The sequence below is a fragment of the Danio rerio genome, chromosome 21 (assembly GCF_052040795.2).
Source record: "Danio rerio strain M-AB ecotype USA chromosome 21, GRCz13ab, whole genome shotgun sequence".
NCBI lineage: Eukaryota > Metazoa > Chordata > Actinopteri > Cypriniformes > Danionidae > Danio > Danio rerio.
In genome coordinates, this window is record NC_141041.1 from 19,640,049 (window position 1) to 19,660,000 (window position 19,952).

Here is a 19,952-nt window from a genome sequence, read left to right on the forward strand (position 1 = left end):
GGCATCATGTTGCTGACTCATTGTTCAGTGAAAAGTGTTCCTGCACTTGTCGGTTTATTGACTGCTTCTGTCATGTGTCTCAAGAGGAAAAATAGCTTGTATAACAAGAAATCGACTGCTCATCTTTGAAAAAGAGAAATATGTATTTATCTCTCTTACCTTTCTCATTATTGACTATGGGATAAATGATTACAGAGAGATGAGAAGAGGTAGGAGAAGTAGCGTAGCAATACTGTTGTGCTGAAAACAAGAGGTTTTCTGCAAAATGTCAGGACTTTTGATGTTGTCTGAATCTCTCTCTCTCTCTATTTCTCCTCAGAAATGCATAATCGTTCCAGCAAAGCAGCTTAAAGATAAAAGATTGTCTTTTAAAGAAAAAATAGAGCTTTTTGAATTTCCATCTGAAATGTTTTATTTGAACTATCCTCAGGGCATCTATTTTAAAACTGAAACACTAAGAAGGATAGTATACCACACATTTTTGTCATATTTTACCTACCCTTATGTCAGTCAAAAGCTGTCTGTTTTTTATTTTGTGGAACATAAAATCAATAAACTTTAAACAAAGTCTGGAAACTTTTATGGTAATAAACTGCAGCACTGGTTGCCAGAATTTTAGAAGCACATAGTATAACATAAGCACATGCCCGCAGCCAGCCTGGTAATAGGGGTGTTTCTTTTTTTTTTTCAAAAAGTGTACCTTTTTTGCAGTTATACGCCTCATTTTGTATTTAATTATAAGATTTAAATACTACATTTTAGGGACATTTTAAACATTTTTTAGCTAAATAAGCTTGTTGAATGAACAACATAACCACATTTTTGATATACCAAAAATATTTCCTGAAGATTTATAATCAAGAAATGTAAAATAATACTTATTTTTAAAACACATATTTATAACATCATATATCATTACAAAAAATAGCAATCTCAGTCAGAATTTGGCCATTTGAAATTTTTTTAACATAATAATAATAATAATAATAATAATAATAATGTAGAGCTTACAATTTTTCTAGCCTCTTTTGTAAAAAAGTACTTTTGAAAATTCATGGATACCAACAAGTGCCAAAATAGTAAATTCAAATAAAATAAATAGAAATTTCAATATGGTCCACTTTTGGTGCACAACTTTTTATTGCTCATTTTTTGTTTAAAGAATAATGTCCAAGAATTAACATAAAAGTTACCTGTAAATGTTTTCTCTGTTTAAAAATAAAGCAGTAGTAAAAAAATAACTTCTCTTACACCAGATTGTAAAATGAAAATATTTGTTAGCATTGGCCAAAACTGATTAGCTGAAGTCACATCGAAGCGTCAGCCAATTCCGCTTCATCTTAAAGCCTTTTTCGATGGGATATAATCACTATTTATGATGGCATACCAGTCAAAATAGGAAAAATAAGCTCATGCATGGGCTAAATTCTGGACTTTTGTCAGTGAGGGATGGGTCTTCAGGACCACCCGAATCCCCCCTGGCTAAGTACGGGCCTGAAGCATTTGATGATTTAGATTTTGCCTTTTTAAATGGTTATTTGCACATTTGCAGTAGCTTACCTTTTCTGAAGCTTTTCCTGAGTTCATGCAAAGCATTGAGCAGTGTTTAAGGTGTGTGAATGTGTGCTTAAAACACTTCCACCAAAGCCACCAAAAAAAATAGGCTTTGATTTTCTTGAAGAGGATGCATATAAGGACAGTGTGCAAATGGAGAGAAAAATAATTTTTTCTTAGACCTTGGAAGCTTAAGCTTTTAAGCCTCACAACACATCTGATATGCTTCTGTTTTACTCCTGTACAGTTTAACTCTTTGGTAAAACAACTGGTACTTTGGTATCAAGTCGGTACAAAAAAATAAATAAATAAAACAAAAGGTTACCATGTTTTCTGAAGTACAAAGTAACCGGTCAGCCTGTTTCTATGCAAAAGTGAAAGCTCAGCAGTCACACTCTTTTCATATCAGCACTGATACATGACAACCTCTGCATGCTGCTGATGGTGTGGCTTTGAATCCACTTGTTGAGGAAAAGGGAGGATAACTATATGACTACTAGTAGCTTAACATGTTTTATATTTACAACTCCTGTAACGTGACTTTAGCAGTATAAACTGCAGAACATTCTGATTCATTTTGTTATCACATGCCAACACTTCCATGAGCTGCATGAAAAGGAGAGTAGGCTAAAGACAGAGAGTGCATTTTGTAGACTGAGCTTGCTTTATTTCATTAAATCATATTGTTCTGTTTTTATTGCGCATCTACAAATAAAAATAAATCCTCAAATGGTTTCCAATGGTGACTCTGACCTGTATATGCCCAAAAGGAACAGAGTGTTTTGTGTTTTTGCATTATTTGGACTAAAGTTGCGGTTGAACTCAAAACTTGCAGTTGAAGATTAAATATTTTAAGATCCTAGTGAATATCACAGCCAGTTTATCAACAGAAAATTCAATTCATCTTTATATCTATAGCACTTTGACAATGTAGATTGTGCCAAAGCAGCTTAACATAGAAATTCTAGTTAATTGAAACTGTTAGTCCAGAAAAAGCAGTTGAAAAGATCAGGTGTAGGCTATGCACTGTGGTCTTTATAAACAAGTCATGCATTTTTTTTTAATCATTTAAAAAAAACACTAAATAACCTTTTAAACTGTTTGGATGATGCTTAACTTTATTAATAAAAATAAAGTGTGTGTGGGCTGCGCAGTGAGTAGCACGTTTGCCTCACAGCAAGAAGGTTGCTGGTTTGAGTCTCGGCTTGTCGGCATGTTCTCCCCGTGTTTGCGTGGGTTTCCTCTGTGTGCTCTGATTTCACCCACAAGTCTAAAAACAAGGGGTAGAGGTGAATTGAATAAGCTAAATTGTCTGTAGTGTATGTGTGTGAATGAGTGTGTATCCCAGTGATGGGTTGCAGCTGGAAGGTCATCCGCTGCATAAAACATATGCTGGATAGGTTGGCAGTTCATTCTGCTGTGGCGACCCCAGATTAATAAATGGACTAAGCCGAAAAAAATGAATGAATGAATAAAGTGTTATTTAGTTAGTGTTTTTAAGTTTGCTTTCGTTTCGAAATTGGTACCAAGAACCATGCATTTTCACTGCTATTGGTTCTGAATATTGACATTTTGGTAATATACCAACCAAGAGTAAAGAAGGAAACCTGAGGCTAGACATCTAAACAAACATTCTGTATTTTTAGTGATTTTTTTTCATTTATTAGTTCTTGTGCTGTGTTGTTTTCAGATTCTGTATTTTTACAGGACATGTTGTATTTACTCGTTGTGCCGGTCGATCAATGGTGGTTAGCATCATCCCTCACTGTCACTGTTGCACTTAATGTGTCTGTTAAAACGCCTGTGTGGTTATTCATGATGCCTTTTCCCAATTTTTCTCTTTAGAACCTGAAAACAACAGGTCAGAACACTGCTTAATGGTTTGTTTTACAATGTTTTATTAAGAAAGCAGGAGTTTCTATAAATACTCCCGGTTTTAACATGATCTCTCTTTTTTCCTCTTTGTTTTTCAGCATATGCGAGAGGCTGCGGATCGACGGCAGCAACTGGAGGCAGAGCATGAGCAGGCCCTGGCTTTCCTCAACTCCAGACAGCAGGAGATCAACCTTCTGCAGAAGGTAAAAACAGCTGCACACACACACACACACACACACACACACACACACACACACAAATGCAAAGTTTTTAAAGGTTATGTGAAATCAAAATGACAATGTTTATTTTGATAGCTTGCATAGTTAATCTTTTTAAGAACACTTAAAATTAATCTGTCCAAGTTGGGTATCATTAAATAAACTCTGACTATTTCACATTTGAAGAGGCAGTCCTTCTCTGTTGATGTCATTTTTTCAACAATATTCTTAACCACTTTTTACCACTTGGATTATCATCTTTATACTGATGACATTCAATTATACATTTCTGTTGAGCCCAGAGACACTGATGTAAGCAAAAAGTTGTATGTCCAGTATTGTACAATGAATGGCTGCATTTTTTTTTAAGTTGAAGAAAAATCAACAAAAATTTTTATTGTGGGCAAAAAAACCTGAGGATTGAAGCAGAATTGTGTTCTTTAATCTTATAAAGAACATGGGTTATATTTTCAATTGTGATCTAAACTTTAAATCTCATATTAATAAATAACATGTTTTTATAATTTGCCAAATATTGCCAGAATTTGTTCTTTCCTATCTTTAATGATGCTAAGAAATTAATTCATGCTTTTATTTTCTCTTGGCTTGATTTCCGCAATGCTGTTTATATATTATCTAAGAGTTCTAGAAAGAAGTTGCAACTGATACAAAAGTCAGAGTTTTAATGAAATTGAAGAAACGAGAACGTATTAGACCAGCATTAATAGAATTACACTGGTTACCAGTGCACCAAAGGATAGAATTTAGGATTCTTTTATTAGTTTATAAGGCACTACACAACCTGACACCTTCTTACATTTCTAACTGCTTATTAAGATACAATCCAAACTGTTTGCTATGCTCTTTTAGCGCTAGACTTTTAGAATTTCACTCTGTAAATCAGATGTGATCTGGCGGCACTTCTTTTAGTTACTATGATCCAAAAATTTGCAATTGTCTCCCAAATGAAGTGAAAGAATCCCCCAACATTCATGTTTTTAAAAAGCGTGTTGAGACACACTTTTTTTAAAATTGGATATGAATATATCAGTATATGAAGTGTTTGCATTTTATGTATATATGTTGTGTAGGTGTATGTACAGTTGAAGTCAAAATTATTAGCCCATCTGTTTATTTTTTCCCCAATTTCTGTTTAACGGAGAGAAGTTTTTTTCTTACACATTCTAAACAAAATAGTTTTAATAACTCATTTCTAATAAATGATTTATTTGATTTTTGATCTACATGATGACAGTACATAATATTTAATAAGCTAATTTTCAAGACACTTTTATATAGCTTAAAGTGACTATTAAAGGCTTAACTAGGTTAATTAGGTTAACTAGGCAGGTTATTATGCAAGTTATTGTATAACAATGGTTTGTTCTGCAGACTATCGAAAAAATATATAGCTTAAAGGGGCTAATCATTTCGACCTTAAAATGGTCTTAATTTTTTTTTTTTAAAACTGCTTTTATTTTAGCTGAAATAAAACAAATAAGACTTTCTCCAGAAGATATTATATTATTATAAATATATTATCAGACATATTGTAAAAATTTCCTTGGTCTGTTAAACATCATTTGGGAAATATTTTAAAAAGAAAAAAATTATTTAAAGGGTGGCTAATAACTCTGACTTCAACTGTATGTACTATGCATGTACAGTGTGTACATGTATATGCATATGTAAGCACTAATGTGTGTGTAATTAGGTACATATATGCATATGTATGCTTTTATCTGAGTATATTTGCTGTTTATTCTGCTTTATTTGTCGTACATATGTTTATTTGGTTTATTTTACAATGCTTGTTTGTTTGTTGTTTGCGAAGCGCTTTGAGTTGCATGTATGTAGGAAATGTGCTATGCAAATAAAAGGTATTATTATTATTATTAACCACGGCCCTCATACCGTTAGTCTGCTATTAGGGAAAGATGCACTAAAGAAAGCTACACCCCATATACAATATTCAGTGTCAGTTGGAAGTGCACCAATGTACTGAAATAAGTTTTAGCAGCTTCCAGTTCACGCAAACGTAAACTATGGTGACTTGATTGCCACAGGAATTAAATTATTATATTTTTATTTAACAAAGCAAGGACACTTTTATAGTATTTCCTATTGTATTTTTCTTCCGGATAAGGTCTTATTTCTTATAATTTGGCAGGAATAAAACTAAATATTTGTTAAAAAAAAAACTTTGTCTAATAACTTGCCAAACTAATTAACTTATTTAATCTAGTCAAACCCTTAAAATCTATGAGGGCTAATAAATTTGCTTTAAGTGGCTCTAATTTTGTCATTTATACAAAATTGTAAAAGAGAATAAATATTGTTTATATAAATGTTCGTTTATTTATACTTTTATTTGTCTCGATAAACTTTAGGCTATGAAGCGATTTTAAAGCATGGATCTTACCAGCATCTTTTTCATCAGTTCTTTATGGTATCATATCTAATGATCATGACATGCCATCCTTCCTTTCCAGTCCTTCCGCTGAAGCTGTCATAAAGAAAAGACAATATTCTTCAGACATGGAAGTAATAGATACTCTGGCATAGTAGTGCTGGATAAAATCAGTGCAATCACATAATAGGATCATGGCTGCAGAGCTGTTTGCTTTCCTTTGTGTCTGCGGCCTTTCAGGAAGGAGCAGCGACAGGCAAACAAAGCAATTAGAGCCGACAGTAGACACCGCATCAGTGCAGATCCCTAGGGAGGGGTTCGACTGAGCTTTCATCTCACTAACGACATTGGCATATATGCTTAAAATGACTTTCTGACAGAACTTGCATGGCAACTGTAGCCCATCTATACATGTGATTTGGGTCTCAACCAGTGTTGGAAAGAGTACTGTAAAATCAACATCAAGTAAATGTACCATTACTTGCCAAAAATGTAGTGTGAGTAAATATATGTTTTTAAACACTACTCAGGCAGCACAGTGGCTGAGAGGTTAGTGGTTAGTCACGTCTCAGCAAGAAGGTCACTGGTTCGAGTCCCGGCTGGGCCAGTTGGCATTTCTGTGTGGAGTTTGGATAAGTGAATTGAATGAACTAAGTTGGCGGTAGTGTATGAATGTGTGTGTGAACTGGGTTGCAGCTGGAAGGGCATGTGCTGCGTAAAAAAATACTGAAATAGTTGGTGGTTCATTCAGCTGTGGCGACACCTGAAATAGAGCTGAAGCTGAAGGAAAATGAATGAGAATCAGACCTGATTTTACTGCCAAGTGTGCTTACACACACACAAGGAATTTGTTTTGGCTACAGAAGCTTCCAGTGTACATAAAGTGACATGAAAATAAACATGACACAACAAACATTAAACAGAGATGCAATTAGTCAAAAAGCTCTGGATGGTGAATTGTATGTACAGATTTGTTATAAATATAAAAGTTATTAGGTGCTGTGTACAAATGCGTAGAGAAAATATTGCATTGTATATTGTTATAAGGTGCTGTTTACAAGTGCATATAAGAAAATATTGCATTTGTTTATTGCATAGTAGGGTAATATTTAACTGTTCATTAGGGTAGATGGCCTGGGGAAAGAAATTATTCCTGTGTTTGGCTGTTTTTGTGCTTGGTGCTCTGTAGCGCCGACTGTTCAAACAGAAAGTGTGCTGGGTGTGAGGGGTCCAGAGTGATTTTGCAAGCCCTTTTACTCACTCTGGAAGAATACAGTTCTTAAAGTGTAGAAAGGGTAGTGCAAGTGATTCGTTCAGCAGTCCAGAGTATTTGCTTTAGTCTGTGGATGTAGCTTACATCAGTGACATTTTCTTAAAATATTTGCCATTCATTGATTATAAGTTAAAATTGTGAGATTCAATTATAGTAAGAACATGAATATATGCACCTAAAAAGCCCACACAAAGCAGGTTGATGGATTTACATGAGGAGCAAAATCTGTGTAAGCTAAGGGAAATGTATTTGAAAACGTAACATTCTGTAGTCTATTCAGTTAGGTCATTTGGAGATTTCAGTCATCATACAGTTGGCATATTTCTCATCTTCTCGTTTTGCAGTCTAAACAGTCTATGTGTGGAAGTCTTCTTGGAGACTTTTCATGCTTAGACACTGTACATGTTTGCTGCATTCATAATGTATCCATGTTTTGAGGTCTGATGCAATTTTTCTATAAATGATTTAATTAGACTGGAATTACGGGACTGATTATTTTACTTAGCCAATCAGTGTAGACACGAAAAAAATAAACATATAAATTAGTGACTGCAGGTTGAAGGAAAATGCTTCAGTAAAAGTACTAATACAGCACTAAAAATGCTTCCCAAGTAAAAGTACACATTTTTAAAACTACCTAATTCCAGAGAAAAACTACTCACAGTAATTTGACTATTTGTAATTTATTTCTTTACACTGGTCTTAACTTCCTACTTGCCAACAAACATATTTCACTATAATTTTACTCACTTATGAGTAACTACTGTAAACTCTGACTCACAGTTTTGTCCTTCAGATAAGGAATTTCCTTTCTGGGATCAATAAATCTGTGTGAAGTTAGAAGAAGCAGTTTTGCCAAACAAATCTTGGCAAATCTTTCACAATCGATGTGAGATTATAATGTCCTGCTGAGGTTGCAGATACTTTGTGATGTTGATTAGGTTTTGAGTGAATGGAATCACACTTGTACAACTAACCTAAATGTGCTATCTCTTATTTTCAGGTTCAGGCTGAAGCTGAGAAAGAGCGAGAAGAAGTGGTGCATCTGCTAGAGGTAAAATATAACCTATTTCCTTTTCCTCCATGCTTTGGCATCTTTCTATAAAAAAGCTTAATTTACACTTCTGGCTTGGTCAGCAAGGGCTGCCTTTCGTGCAGAAAGGACCCGTCTAGCCAAATTATCTAGATAAATTTAGAAGGGACCAGCGAGGCCTGTCTGGATCTCTCTTGTCTTTGATAAAAGACCACAATGTCTGACATTCGGTCCGCTCTGAGAAGCTTCTGCTTGTCATGTATGGTCAGCTTAAGAGCTTATATCCTCAACGGGGCATCCTTCTTGTGGTTCCTTATTTTCACAACCTTCATCATTTTTGCTTCTTTCCATCTGTGATATTGTTTTTTATTGTATACCCTAATATTTTGTTTTTAAGTAGGGATGCTTCGATCTGGATTTTTACAGAGTCATGATTCCTTGTCATTGCTAATGCATAAAGCAAATTTTACCTGTAAGTATGATACTTAAGTGGAGATCTCGCCTTACCTTAAAGAATAAATGAAGGGTGTTTCATATAATCCCTTAAACATGTCTCTTTTAACCATTAAGTGTGGACATGTCATGGTCAAAAGCAGCTTTAAGGAACAAAAAAGATAAAAAAATCTGCCAAGAAAAATGATTGACAATGCTGTTTAAGAACATTGCAAGTGATGAAATAATCATTTAACATGTTTCACTGAAAAAAACATTTAGAAAAGTTAAGATGCAAACCTATATATGTATGACTTCTTAACTAAAAGGAAATAGGTCTATACACGTTTGTTTTTTGCAATAAGTATATTACAAAAAGTTATATCTATTCATTTTACCTAACAACTATAATGCTTACTTACACTATCGATGTGCCTCTCACGATCTGTTCTCTTGCTCATCTACTCTCGTCGCTATGATTTGTGCGTCTCATAGAGCAGCTATGAATATGCGGGAGACTCGCAGAGCTTCTGGCAGAAGTCACATGGTTGGAGGAGACACTAGTCACAGCAGCTCAAAACACTGGATATACAATGGTTGCATCAAAGAGACCATCGCTCATGCGAGTCGTGCAAATAAACTGTATAAACAGAAGTCGCACCACATCTGTATATATTTTTAGCTGCTGTGTTGGGAGCCGATGTAAAAATCGTAAACAAACACATCAGTTTGTGCGATCGGCCAGATTGGTGAGTAAAAAATCGAGTCATTAAATGTGATTATCAGCCAATACCGATCTCTAGCCGATCGGCCGAAGCATCCCTAGTTTTAAGCCATTCAGTTTATCCTTTTCCCCCCATAGTTGAATATTTTTAGTTTTGTGTTATTTTTCATCTCTGACCCCGATCATTCTGATTTTCATTTTTTTTCCTTTTGTGTTTAAACAGAGCCATATGGACAAAATGCAGGTACACACACTCACACTCATGCAGTTTTTTTTTTGGTAACCTTCCATATTAGTTTTTTCTCTCTCTGTCATGAGAGGCTTACAAAAAAACATACATTAAACTATGAATAATTCACCCTGGAAATGTCTTTTTTTTCATTGTGTACTTGTTTCAAAGCTTCTAAACTTTCCTCCACTAATAAAATAAAAAAAAACAGAAATTTTGATTCATTAACTCATATTTTGTTCCATATTTGTGACCCTGGAGCACAAAATCAGTCTCAAGTTGCATGGGTATATTTTTGGCAATAATACATTAAATGGATCAAAATGATTGATATTTCTTTCATGTCAAAAATCATTAGAATATTATGTAAAGATGTACCATGAAGATATATTGTAAATTTCTTACCATAAGTATAGCAAAACATATTTTTTGATTAGTAATGCATTCCACAGGGCTTAATTTGCACAACTTTAAAAGTGATTTTCTCAGTATTTAGAGTATCTTGGACAAATATAGTTCTTTCCTAAGAATCTATACATTAATGGAAAGCTTATTTATTCAGCTTTCATGCCAAATAATATATATCAAATAAAATGTACGCTTACTGTTTTTGTCATACAGGGTCACAATCCAGCTTTCTAGCTTCATATACAGCACAAAGCACAAAAAAAGCATTGCAAATGTGGCTATTGCCTTTATTGGGGAGTTTGTTTACCTTTGATTTAAAGAACTGACTAAAATAATTATTTATTAACGGATCGCCTTATATTAACAATGACATGAGGGGATGTGTAAATAATGGCAGAATTGTCATGTTTGGATAATCTGTCACTTTAAAATCCTTGCTTTTTGTGCATCAGTTTATTATCTATGCTGCTGCACTCCTCTGTGTGGCCATGAATTGTTAATGTTTCCCTGTGACAGACTGTTGCATCAGGTCTTTAGTTGGGGTAAAACTAGGTGAAATTATGTGACTGTATCAGTATTATGATCTGGTTAGATAATACTCTTAACCTGTGTGTGCGTGTGTGTTTATTTAAACCTCTAATGCCACTAAAAGTGCTCTTATTGCATGCCTTGAAGCAGGTGCTCTGTGTTAAGCCATTGTTCAAAGCCAGTTGGAGCTCTGTATTTTAATTTTTTTTGCTGATGAAATGCAAAAAGCTTCTCTCAGGTCTCTTTTCACAAGCAGATAATTTGTCATTACGTTGATTGTTTATATTCTGTACTATAGATACAGTATTTCTGTAGTTCAGTGGTTCTCAACAAGTGGGTCACAACCCAGAAGTGGTTCACAGATCTTTTCTATTTTTGCCAACAGGGACAAAACCAATGCTCTGACTTTGTATTGTTTGTAAAACTTAAACATGCACTAGTTAAATGTAATTTTATGTAAAAGGACACAGCATTTCATTTTACTTTATAAAAATCTTTTATTGTGTTAAAGGAACAAGCCACCTTTTTTTTTTTTTTTTGGAAATAGGCTTATTTTCAAGTTCCCTATAGTAAGGCTGCACAATATATCGTTTCAGCTTTGTTTTCGCAATGTGATCATTCACAATAGTCACATCGCAGGATATACAATGTTGAGTCTGGAATATAATTTATCATTAGCATGTGTTTTTGAGGCCTGTAACTGTATGAGGATTGGAAAAATTGTACCGTTTTGTAACTTTAATAACAATTAATTTAATCAATAATATTTATAAAATGAAGATTATGCTGTATTATTTTGCATTTGATTATTCAATTTCTGGATACCTGAATACTGTTAGTATAAACACTGTTTATTTCATTTGTATCTTTTTCTTTATTGTATTTGTCTATGTCTTTAGATGGTTTCTTATATTGTATGCATATGCACTCCCCTACATCAATCTAAAATGATTAAATTCCTTACAGATAAAGATATTCAAGTCATGTGGTGAAATTGTATTCATGTCGCAATATATATCGCTTAATAACAAAATCTTGTCCGATTTTTCTAGTAGACCATTTTAATGTGTCATTGGCCCATGAACAATTCCTGCTTGTTGTTAAACTATTTCACAACTGAAATATGAGGCAATTCAATAATAACTTAACATTAAAATTCATAAATTCAGAAATCATAACATCAATTATCAATATGTGGACTTTTGTGAATTCTCTGAAGCTACGGAAACTAAAAATGTAAAACAGCAAATACATTAAGACCATTGTTATTGTTTACAATTACATGCATCAAAATGGTCTATATCGTGCAGCCGATTCCATAGAGTTAAACAGCTGTGTTTTACCAATTCACAATCTATTCAGCCAACCTCTGGCTCTGAAGATAGCACTTTTAGTTTATAGTTAAGCATAAATCATTGAATTGGATGAGACCACTTCCATCTCACTCAAAAAAAAAAAGTCAATAATTTTCATACTTAAAGGTTGAATCTCTTGTAGTTACATAGTACTAAAACCAACAGAAAATGGAAGCTGCTATTCTCTAGCTCGATATGGCTATGAACTATATTCTCATTAGAGCTTAATAATCAAGGGATTTTGCTGCCATACCATAGCTGCAGCGGCACTGCAAAAAGCTTACCTTACTTAGATTCTTTGTCTTAGTCAAGAAGCATTTTATAGCAAACAATAGTCTTTTAAAGGGAATAATACGCCAAATTAAGTGATTTTTCCTAAAATAAGCTAAATCATCTGCCAACGCTATAAGCAAAATAATACTGTCAAAACTAGCAAAATAAAATATTTTGCTTACCCCTTTGGCAGACTGTTTGAATTGTTTTACGGAAAAATCGCTTAATTTTGACATACTATTTCTTAACTATTTTCTACTTATATATTATATATATTTTTTTTAAATCAAACAAAAAGTGCTCAGGGGTAGCTTAAATAATGTGTCTGTGCTCTTTGGGTAAGGGATTCATTAGTATAAACAGCAAAAATCAGTCCAAGGCACTCAAAAATGTGGAAAAATATGAAAAATATACAACATATCTCTCAAATAGTACAACAAATATAGAATGAAACCACAAAAATATGTATATAGAGACAGATAAACTAGTATATTGTACAAATAAATGCATAAACATGCACATACATATACACACATACACATACATCAATAAATATATATTAAACAATATATAAATGAAACATTATAGAACATATAAAAAAGAGGGGGGGGAAATTACAAAAAAAGGAGAAAAATCTAATTTGCTTTTTTGAAATTTTATTGTATAGATCCAAAAGGTCTCTCTCTGTTTTAATCTTTGTATAAATTTTTTTTTGTTGTCTAGAAAATGCTTTTTGACTTAATTTTTAGATACTTAGACTAGAAATAAAACAAAAATTATAAGTAAGAAAAGCTATTTTTGCAGTGAGCAGATGCAATGATATTACTTATTTGCCTAAAATAGTCCCATTGCGCATCATTGCAGAGTATAGGTCGGCTAAGAGAATAGCAACTTTTCATGTTTTGTTGTTCTTAGCACACAATGCAACTACAGAAGGGTCAATTTTTAAATAGGAAAATTATTGAAACTCTTTGGTCATACTAATAGTTTTATCCGATTCAATTATTGAGGCTAAACTAAGCTAAATGAGCTTCTGTTCGACACGGAGATCAGCTAAATGCCTCAAACATTTTAAAAACTTAACTGTATAGCTAAAATAAGACTATTTCCAAAAAAAAATTTTTCCTAAAAAATGGCTACTTAGATCATCTGAATAAATAGGCTTATAAGCCTCTAAAAGGAGAAAACAACTACAAACTCATGTTCACAGGCTTCGCATCCAATCAAGTTTATAACATTTTATTTTTCAATGCTGGGTAATTTGTCTAATAGCAGGCATTTTCCTAATAGTACAGTTTTTTGCCCAATGTTTGTTCCATGTGCCAGACTGCTAAATCGTCAGTTTTCGCTTGCAGCTGTGTCTGTCATGGTAAAAATGTTCATTTTTGTTGGGCATGATTTTGCATCTTGGCGGCTCCTAAAGTGAAACCATTTGAGAACCATTGCTACAGATTAGTGTATTTATTCCTTTGTATGATATAAACGATTCCATTTCATCGCTTGTGTATTTCTTTCTTTTTTATTCTTTACTGTGACCCTCAAAGGTCAAGGTTCATGACTTAGAGCAGAAATGCCGGGCACAGAGTGAGCAGTGCAATATTTTGTCGAAAGAGCTGGAGAAATATCACCTGGGGTCAGACGCCGAGGATACACTCAACACTGACTCACAGGAGAAAAACTTGTGCAACAGTTACAACAGCCTGCAGCGCCAGGCAGAAAAAAGTGAGCGAAGCATTTTTAAAAACATTTGGAGGTGTATTTTCTCCCACATGAATCACAGTTATTTTACAATATTGTGGGCAGTTTTGATAACACCTTTCCAGCAGCTCTGGCCTTCCTGAAATGCAGCTAATTTACATAAAAATATCTCTCGGTTGCCCTTTTTTCAATATGTGTTTGCAGCCAAGAAACATATTGCATTCACAAAATATGTATCATGGTTTTACCATGTTTTGGACCCTTTTATTGTATTAGCATGTTTTATTGCATGGTATTAGCATGGAGTAACAGTAATGTTACTTTTTTTAGAGTACCATGCACAGTAAATATGATTAAAAAACATTCCTATGCATCCATACATGTTATATAAGAAGCCCATTTTATCATTGTATCATGGTAAAATCATAGTACTTTTTATTTAAATAATTTTTTGAGATTTTAAACTGAGTGCTGCAGTGATGCATTTTTGTAGGCCAGCCAAGAAGTTGGCATCCCCCTGATTCCCTTGGGGGGAAAAACATTAGGATTTTCCATTGGCTTTTGGATTATTGCAGAAAATAATCTCTGTGACCATCAATAGTTCATGACTCCTGTACTGAAGAGCACAACCTTTTTAAATTTAGAAGCCTAAAGGCAATTGGCAGATGTAAAAGCTAAACGCAGGCAATTCTTTCAGCTTTTACTTAAATAATTTAAAAATTTGATCTGAAAATCTGATTAATGAAGAACATTATAAACTTAAAGGTGCAGTATGTAAGTTTGACAACCAGTGGTTAAACTAAGTATAACATTCCTGGATAAAACAAATGCGAGCGCAGGTTGCCAGATTGAGGACCAACAGGAGTGAGTCTGATGATCAAGCCTAAAGGCTGATTTAAAACATGTTCTATATAAAAGCAACAGCACGTGATAGAAGCAATATTATCAATATTTAAAGTGTTTTTTGTTCTAGCCAATACTTTGAATTGATATATTAGAAATGGCTTTCTTGCAGCTGAACAACAGACAACTTTGACAATGAGCACCTCAGGTACACTTCATGTGCTTTTTTCAGTGTTAAAGGCTGATAATGTGAGTTTGAATGCCATTTTACATGACATTTATTGCCATATACCAAAAGCAGCAGCAGATAGTTCACCTCAGATCTTGAAAATAAAACAAACCATTTGAAATTGAATTTTTGAACTGTGACTCAAAACCAACACATATCAGTAATTCAGCATGTACAGCATGTACTAATTTGATTATAAATCTTACCACTTTATGAGAGTGCATATTCTGTGCTTCTGAATGATTGTGTTTAAATTTCTGTCATGTTTCGTCTGGTGCAAACAGCCAAATTGCTTATCACTGCAAATCACGTCACGTAGCGTGTTGTTAGGAAACAGGGTTACAATGTAACCTGCTCACCTACTGTTTACGCATCTATTATTTGCGAATTAATAACCTCATGTGGATCTCTGAATCTGGGTCTCATTTTGGAGTCTGCTACTGTCCACCAGAGGTCGCATTTCGGTCATGGACGCATACTTTGAGAGCCTTTGTGAATGAATGAATAAATGAATGAATGAATGAAATATGCAGTTTTCATGGCAACCCGGGGTGCTGAAATACAATTGGCTAAAGTGGCATTGGGCAGGTTGAATGACGAAAACAAAAACAGCCGTTCCGTTCACCCATTTTCAAAGCAGAATATCTGACGTCAGAATTGTTTTTTAGATAAACAAGAATGTTCACTTGCTATGTTTCTTAAATATCTGCAAATATATTATTGTATTTTTATGCTTTAGAAAAGTCAAATTTACACACAGCACCTTTAATTACGCTCAAATTACGTTTGCTGTTTGTTTAAACTATTTATTTAAAATAAGCTGAGATAACACAATTCTTGAGTTTTTTTGGGGATAACTTTTTTGTTTTATGTTCAATCCACTTCTATTTGTAAAATCTAATAAATGAACTTAATTCCTTCATGTTGCCCCAACACTAATCGACTGTATGAAAGCCAACATTTTTTACAGTGTAAGCATACTTGTGAGTATATGAATTTACTAGTTTGGTGTGATGAATCTCCCGATAAGCCACTTGTTAAAAATAGCATAAGTTAAAAGCTCACACGTGGGTATTTTAATGACTTTAAATAAAATGTGAAAATATGGTTTCTTGAGATTTGTGTTATTCACAGACCTTATTTAAGGAATTTATCACAAATAAATAACTGCAGCACTCTTTTTAAATAATAAAAACTAGAACAGCTATTATTATACAAACTTGAGGAATTTTAATAATTGAAATATAATTTTTCCAGTGTTTAAACCTATACTGTATCAACCACAGTGGGTATTAATCTGTGGAGAAACCGGTCAACTAAGTTGAGATCAGACTTTTCTGCTTTTTACAGTAATACATGCACAGGTAAATAATTTATTATTATTTAATTTATTTTACAGGGACAATACACTTGACATTGTTATACAAAGATAACCAATGTTGCGTACATAGGGCAAATAGCATAAAGCTAATTTGCAGCTCTCGTCCCTGGTTAGGTTTTACATTAAAACATTTTTTTAACTAAAACCTATTTTAAGTTTTGCATCTTACTTCACAGCCTTATTTAGATTCATTTTTTTTTTCAGATTCATCCTATTGTTCATTGAACGCAATCACTCATGAACGCAGTAACTCATGCTTGCAGGTGATGAGAGATCTGACGGATCTCCACTGGTCTCAGAACTGCCCATAGTACAGCAACACAAGAGAGACAAACCAGAGCAGCTGACGGTCAAACCCACTGTCCAAACCCGGAGTCGCTCCAGCAGCCCCATGCAAGCATCCCTCTCAGAGGTTGGTCTCTCTCAGCCAACCACACATAATCTGATCATTCCGCTAAACATTGCTGTGAGCAAAAAGCAGTATCTGTTTATCTGCCTGCATTTTACTAGGGAGAATATATGTGCTAGTTTCATGCTTTTATAATTGGCCTCTCTATAATTAGGAGCATAAATGACCTCACATCAGATGTTTGGTTTAAAGATTTTCTGATGCTTCTGAGATGCTTTAAAGAAAGTCTGAAACTTAAATCAGATACTTGTGAGACTTTAGATGCTTAAACATAATCCTAAATAATTTGTGATCTTGCACTTTGGGCCGAATTTAACTGCTTCCGCCTGCTTTTTGGTGGTAAAACTGTGCATAAAACTTAGTACTGTGCATATTTACTAAACATGTGCAGTGAAGAATGGCACTAAAACTGTAAAGACATGGCTGTTTTTGCACCTGAAATATGCATTTGTATGATCTTCCTGGTCAGATGCTAAATTTATGGGAGGGTGAGAATAAAATGAATCAAGGTGATTTACTATTGTTTGCTTTGATCAAATTATGTGTATTTGCACCACTATTTAATACTTTAAAAAGCATGTCTTAAATGTTGTGCTTGAAATGGCTGCAAGTTGTAACTGCCAGGAGTCGGTGCCCTAGAGAACTGAGAGTGTTCATTTATTTGGAATGCCAAAGAAACACATTGTCCGAACAAATTGTTTGCCAGATATGTTATTTTAAATTTACTTCAGGAATTAAAAGACTACCTTAGGGAATCACATATTGCCATCACAAGCAGCTGCCAAAATGTACATCTTGTGGTTTATTTCACATAAATACAGTCAGATATGGCTTACTGTAAGTAAACATGAGTTGCGTGACATGAGTGCTGTTTAGTTTTGAAGTCTTTCACCTCTGCATCTAGAAGGATTATGTCTTATGGTCACTTCAAAAGTTCACACTGCTGATGATTGATTATAAAGGGTGTTTGGCATGCTGTCCTAGGAGAGAGGCCAGAGCTCATAAGATTCTTAAGCCCGGGGTTCCCATACATTTGCAGGGCGAGAGGGGAGTTTGAGCTCAGTTGGGTTTCGAGAACTCCCCTGCTTAGTTATGGACAATGGCAATAAGGGATTGCTATAGAGAGATATACTGCTGTTTAAGAGCTCATCTATGGTGCCAATTTGGTTTGGTCAATTCACCTATGTTACATGTCTTTGGACTGTGGGAGGAAACTGGAAAACCCAGGGGAATCCCACGCGAGCATAGGGAGAACATGTAAAATCCACACAGTAAGGACTTGAAACAGTGACTTTCTTGCTGTGAGGCAACAGTGCTAAGCACTGTTCTGCCGTCCCACCCTGTCAAGGAAAAGGGAGAAGGAGTAGGGGTGGAAGGGGGGATACTTCAAAATGAAGATAACTGAGGTAAGAATCTTTGATTATTTATAGTGAGCTAGGAATCATCTGATTGGTCATCATGCGTTAATGCGGGACCAGCTGTGGTCAATCATAAGCATGTGATCCCTCTAAAATTAGTTTAGAAGTAAACTTCACTTAAATTAAGCTTGTCTATTTTGTGAGTGCCTACTTTTGACCAATAAATAAATAGGCCTCAATGAAAAAAAACAATACTTTTTGTTCAATTATTAGTGTATCATATCTGCGTTAATTAAATTACAACTTTTTTCATGAAGGCAAGCTTTGAGATCATGAATATCAAATTATTTTCTTTGCACTCATACATATTTGCCCATTGGTTGATTTGTAATTGAGAATGTTCATCTTTGTTCCTTAATTTGAGGGACTCGCACACTTTTTTTGGTTGTTGTTATTGGGTAAATCTGGTTCTTTGACTCAGTGCTGCAACCAAACTTTTGCTCACAACAATGGCAAAACCTGTCATTGTTTTTGCCATTCCATTTTGTGCTGCTGTTATCATCATAGATATTACACACTTTAGCTTTGCTCTTTCCCTGTCTCTCTGATTGACATCAATGCAAATCGGTAGTAATCATCTCCACTCCATACACTTCATCATACATGAATCAGATCATCCATGAACACATGCATACACTGTGCACATTGGAAGCAGAACTGGAAATAAAAGGATGTTACATAATGACAATGTCTCTGTAATACTGTCATAGTATATTATTGTTGCTATGGTTAACATGAAAATTTGAGATGATTTCCTGTGTTCATAGATGGATGATGAGGTGAGGCCACCTTCGAGGTCCAAAACGAGATACACAGGCCAGGTCCGTCTTTGCACTGCCCGCTACAGGTACTTTTCTTAAAGCTTAGCCACTATTTATCTGATGATGTTTAGAAAAGTTTTGGGTATTTTTAGCATTAAATTGATGAAAAGTCATTTTTAATTTGACTAAATATTTACGTTCAAATACTGCTTTATAAAACTTTGTATTCAATAAATAAATGAATAACAAAAGGTCTGTGTAACTTAAATGAGGCAGTTATACCAAATTAGCATTTTCAAATAATTTCTAAAGTATGTTACACTGAGCTTATTTAATGTAAAGAAACTAATACAATTTAAATTTATTTGGTAAAATCTTAACATTTTCCAGTGAAGGGTTGCAGCTGGAAGGGCATCCGCTGCGTAAAGCATATGCTGGATAAGTTGGCGGTTCAGGGACTAAGCCGAAAAGAAAATGAATGAACGAATCTTAACATCTTTTAATGTTTGTTTTCTTTCCCACTTACTGTTTGCTATTTTGGTCAGTTATAATCCCTACGATGGACCTAATGAACATCCCGAAGCAGAGCTCCCCCTTGTGGCAGGGAAGTATTTGTATGTATATGGGAACATGGACGATGATGGATTTTATGAAGGTAATTAATGTTGTAACACTATTGATATTGCATAAAAAATTGAGTAACTTGTTTGCTTATGGATACTGCAGAATAAATAAAAGGCAAAGACTAACAGTGGGTTTAATCAGTAGGAAATACCTGGCAGCATGTATTTTAATGACATGCATCACAATTACATTTTATGTAATGAAATCTGCCGCAGCTTATGAGATCTTTCTATTTTTTGTCTTGCTCCAGGGGAGCTGCTGGATGGCCAGCGTGGCC

General features: G+C 34.4%; 1 protein-coding gene across 50 annotated transcripts in view; it reads left to right on the forward strand.

Annotated features, from left to right (window-relative positions):
- Window positions 1–19,952, forward strand: part of rimbp2a (RIMS binding protein 2a) — an 82,663-nt gene that overhangs the window by 44,924 nt on the left and 17,787 nt on the right. For 17 of the 50 annotated variants that reach the window (XM_087301013.1, XM_087301007.1, XM_087301011.1 and 14 more), the window contains 8 exons: window positions 3,528–3,632; window positions 8,334–8,384; window positions 9,743–9,763; window positions 13,857–14,034; window positions 16,727–16,875; window positions 19,058–19,137; window positions 19,597–19,706; window positions 19,926–19,952. The exon at window positions 19,926–19,952 is cut by the window's right edge and continues 774 nt beyond it. In XM_087301013.1, coding sequence (XP_087157139.1) covers window positions 3,528–3,632; window positions 8,334–8,384; window positions 9,743–9,763; window positions 13,857–14,034; window positions 16,727–16,875; window positions 19,058–19,137; window positions 19,597–19,706; window positions 19,926–19,952 — 721 coding nt within the window. Of the gene's footprint in view, window positions 1–3,399; window positions 3,435–3,527; window positions 3,633–8,333; window positions 8,385–9,742; window positions 9,764–13,856; window positions 14,035–16,667; window positions 16,876–19,057; window positions 19,138–19,596; window positions 19,707–19,925 lie in introns of all 50 variants that reach the window. The other 33 variants (XM_087301042.1, XM_087301040.1, XM_087301047.1 and 30 more) reach the window with 5 other exon arrangements.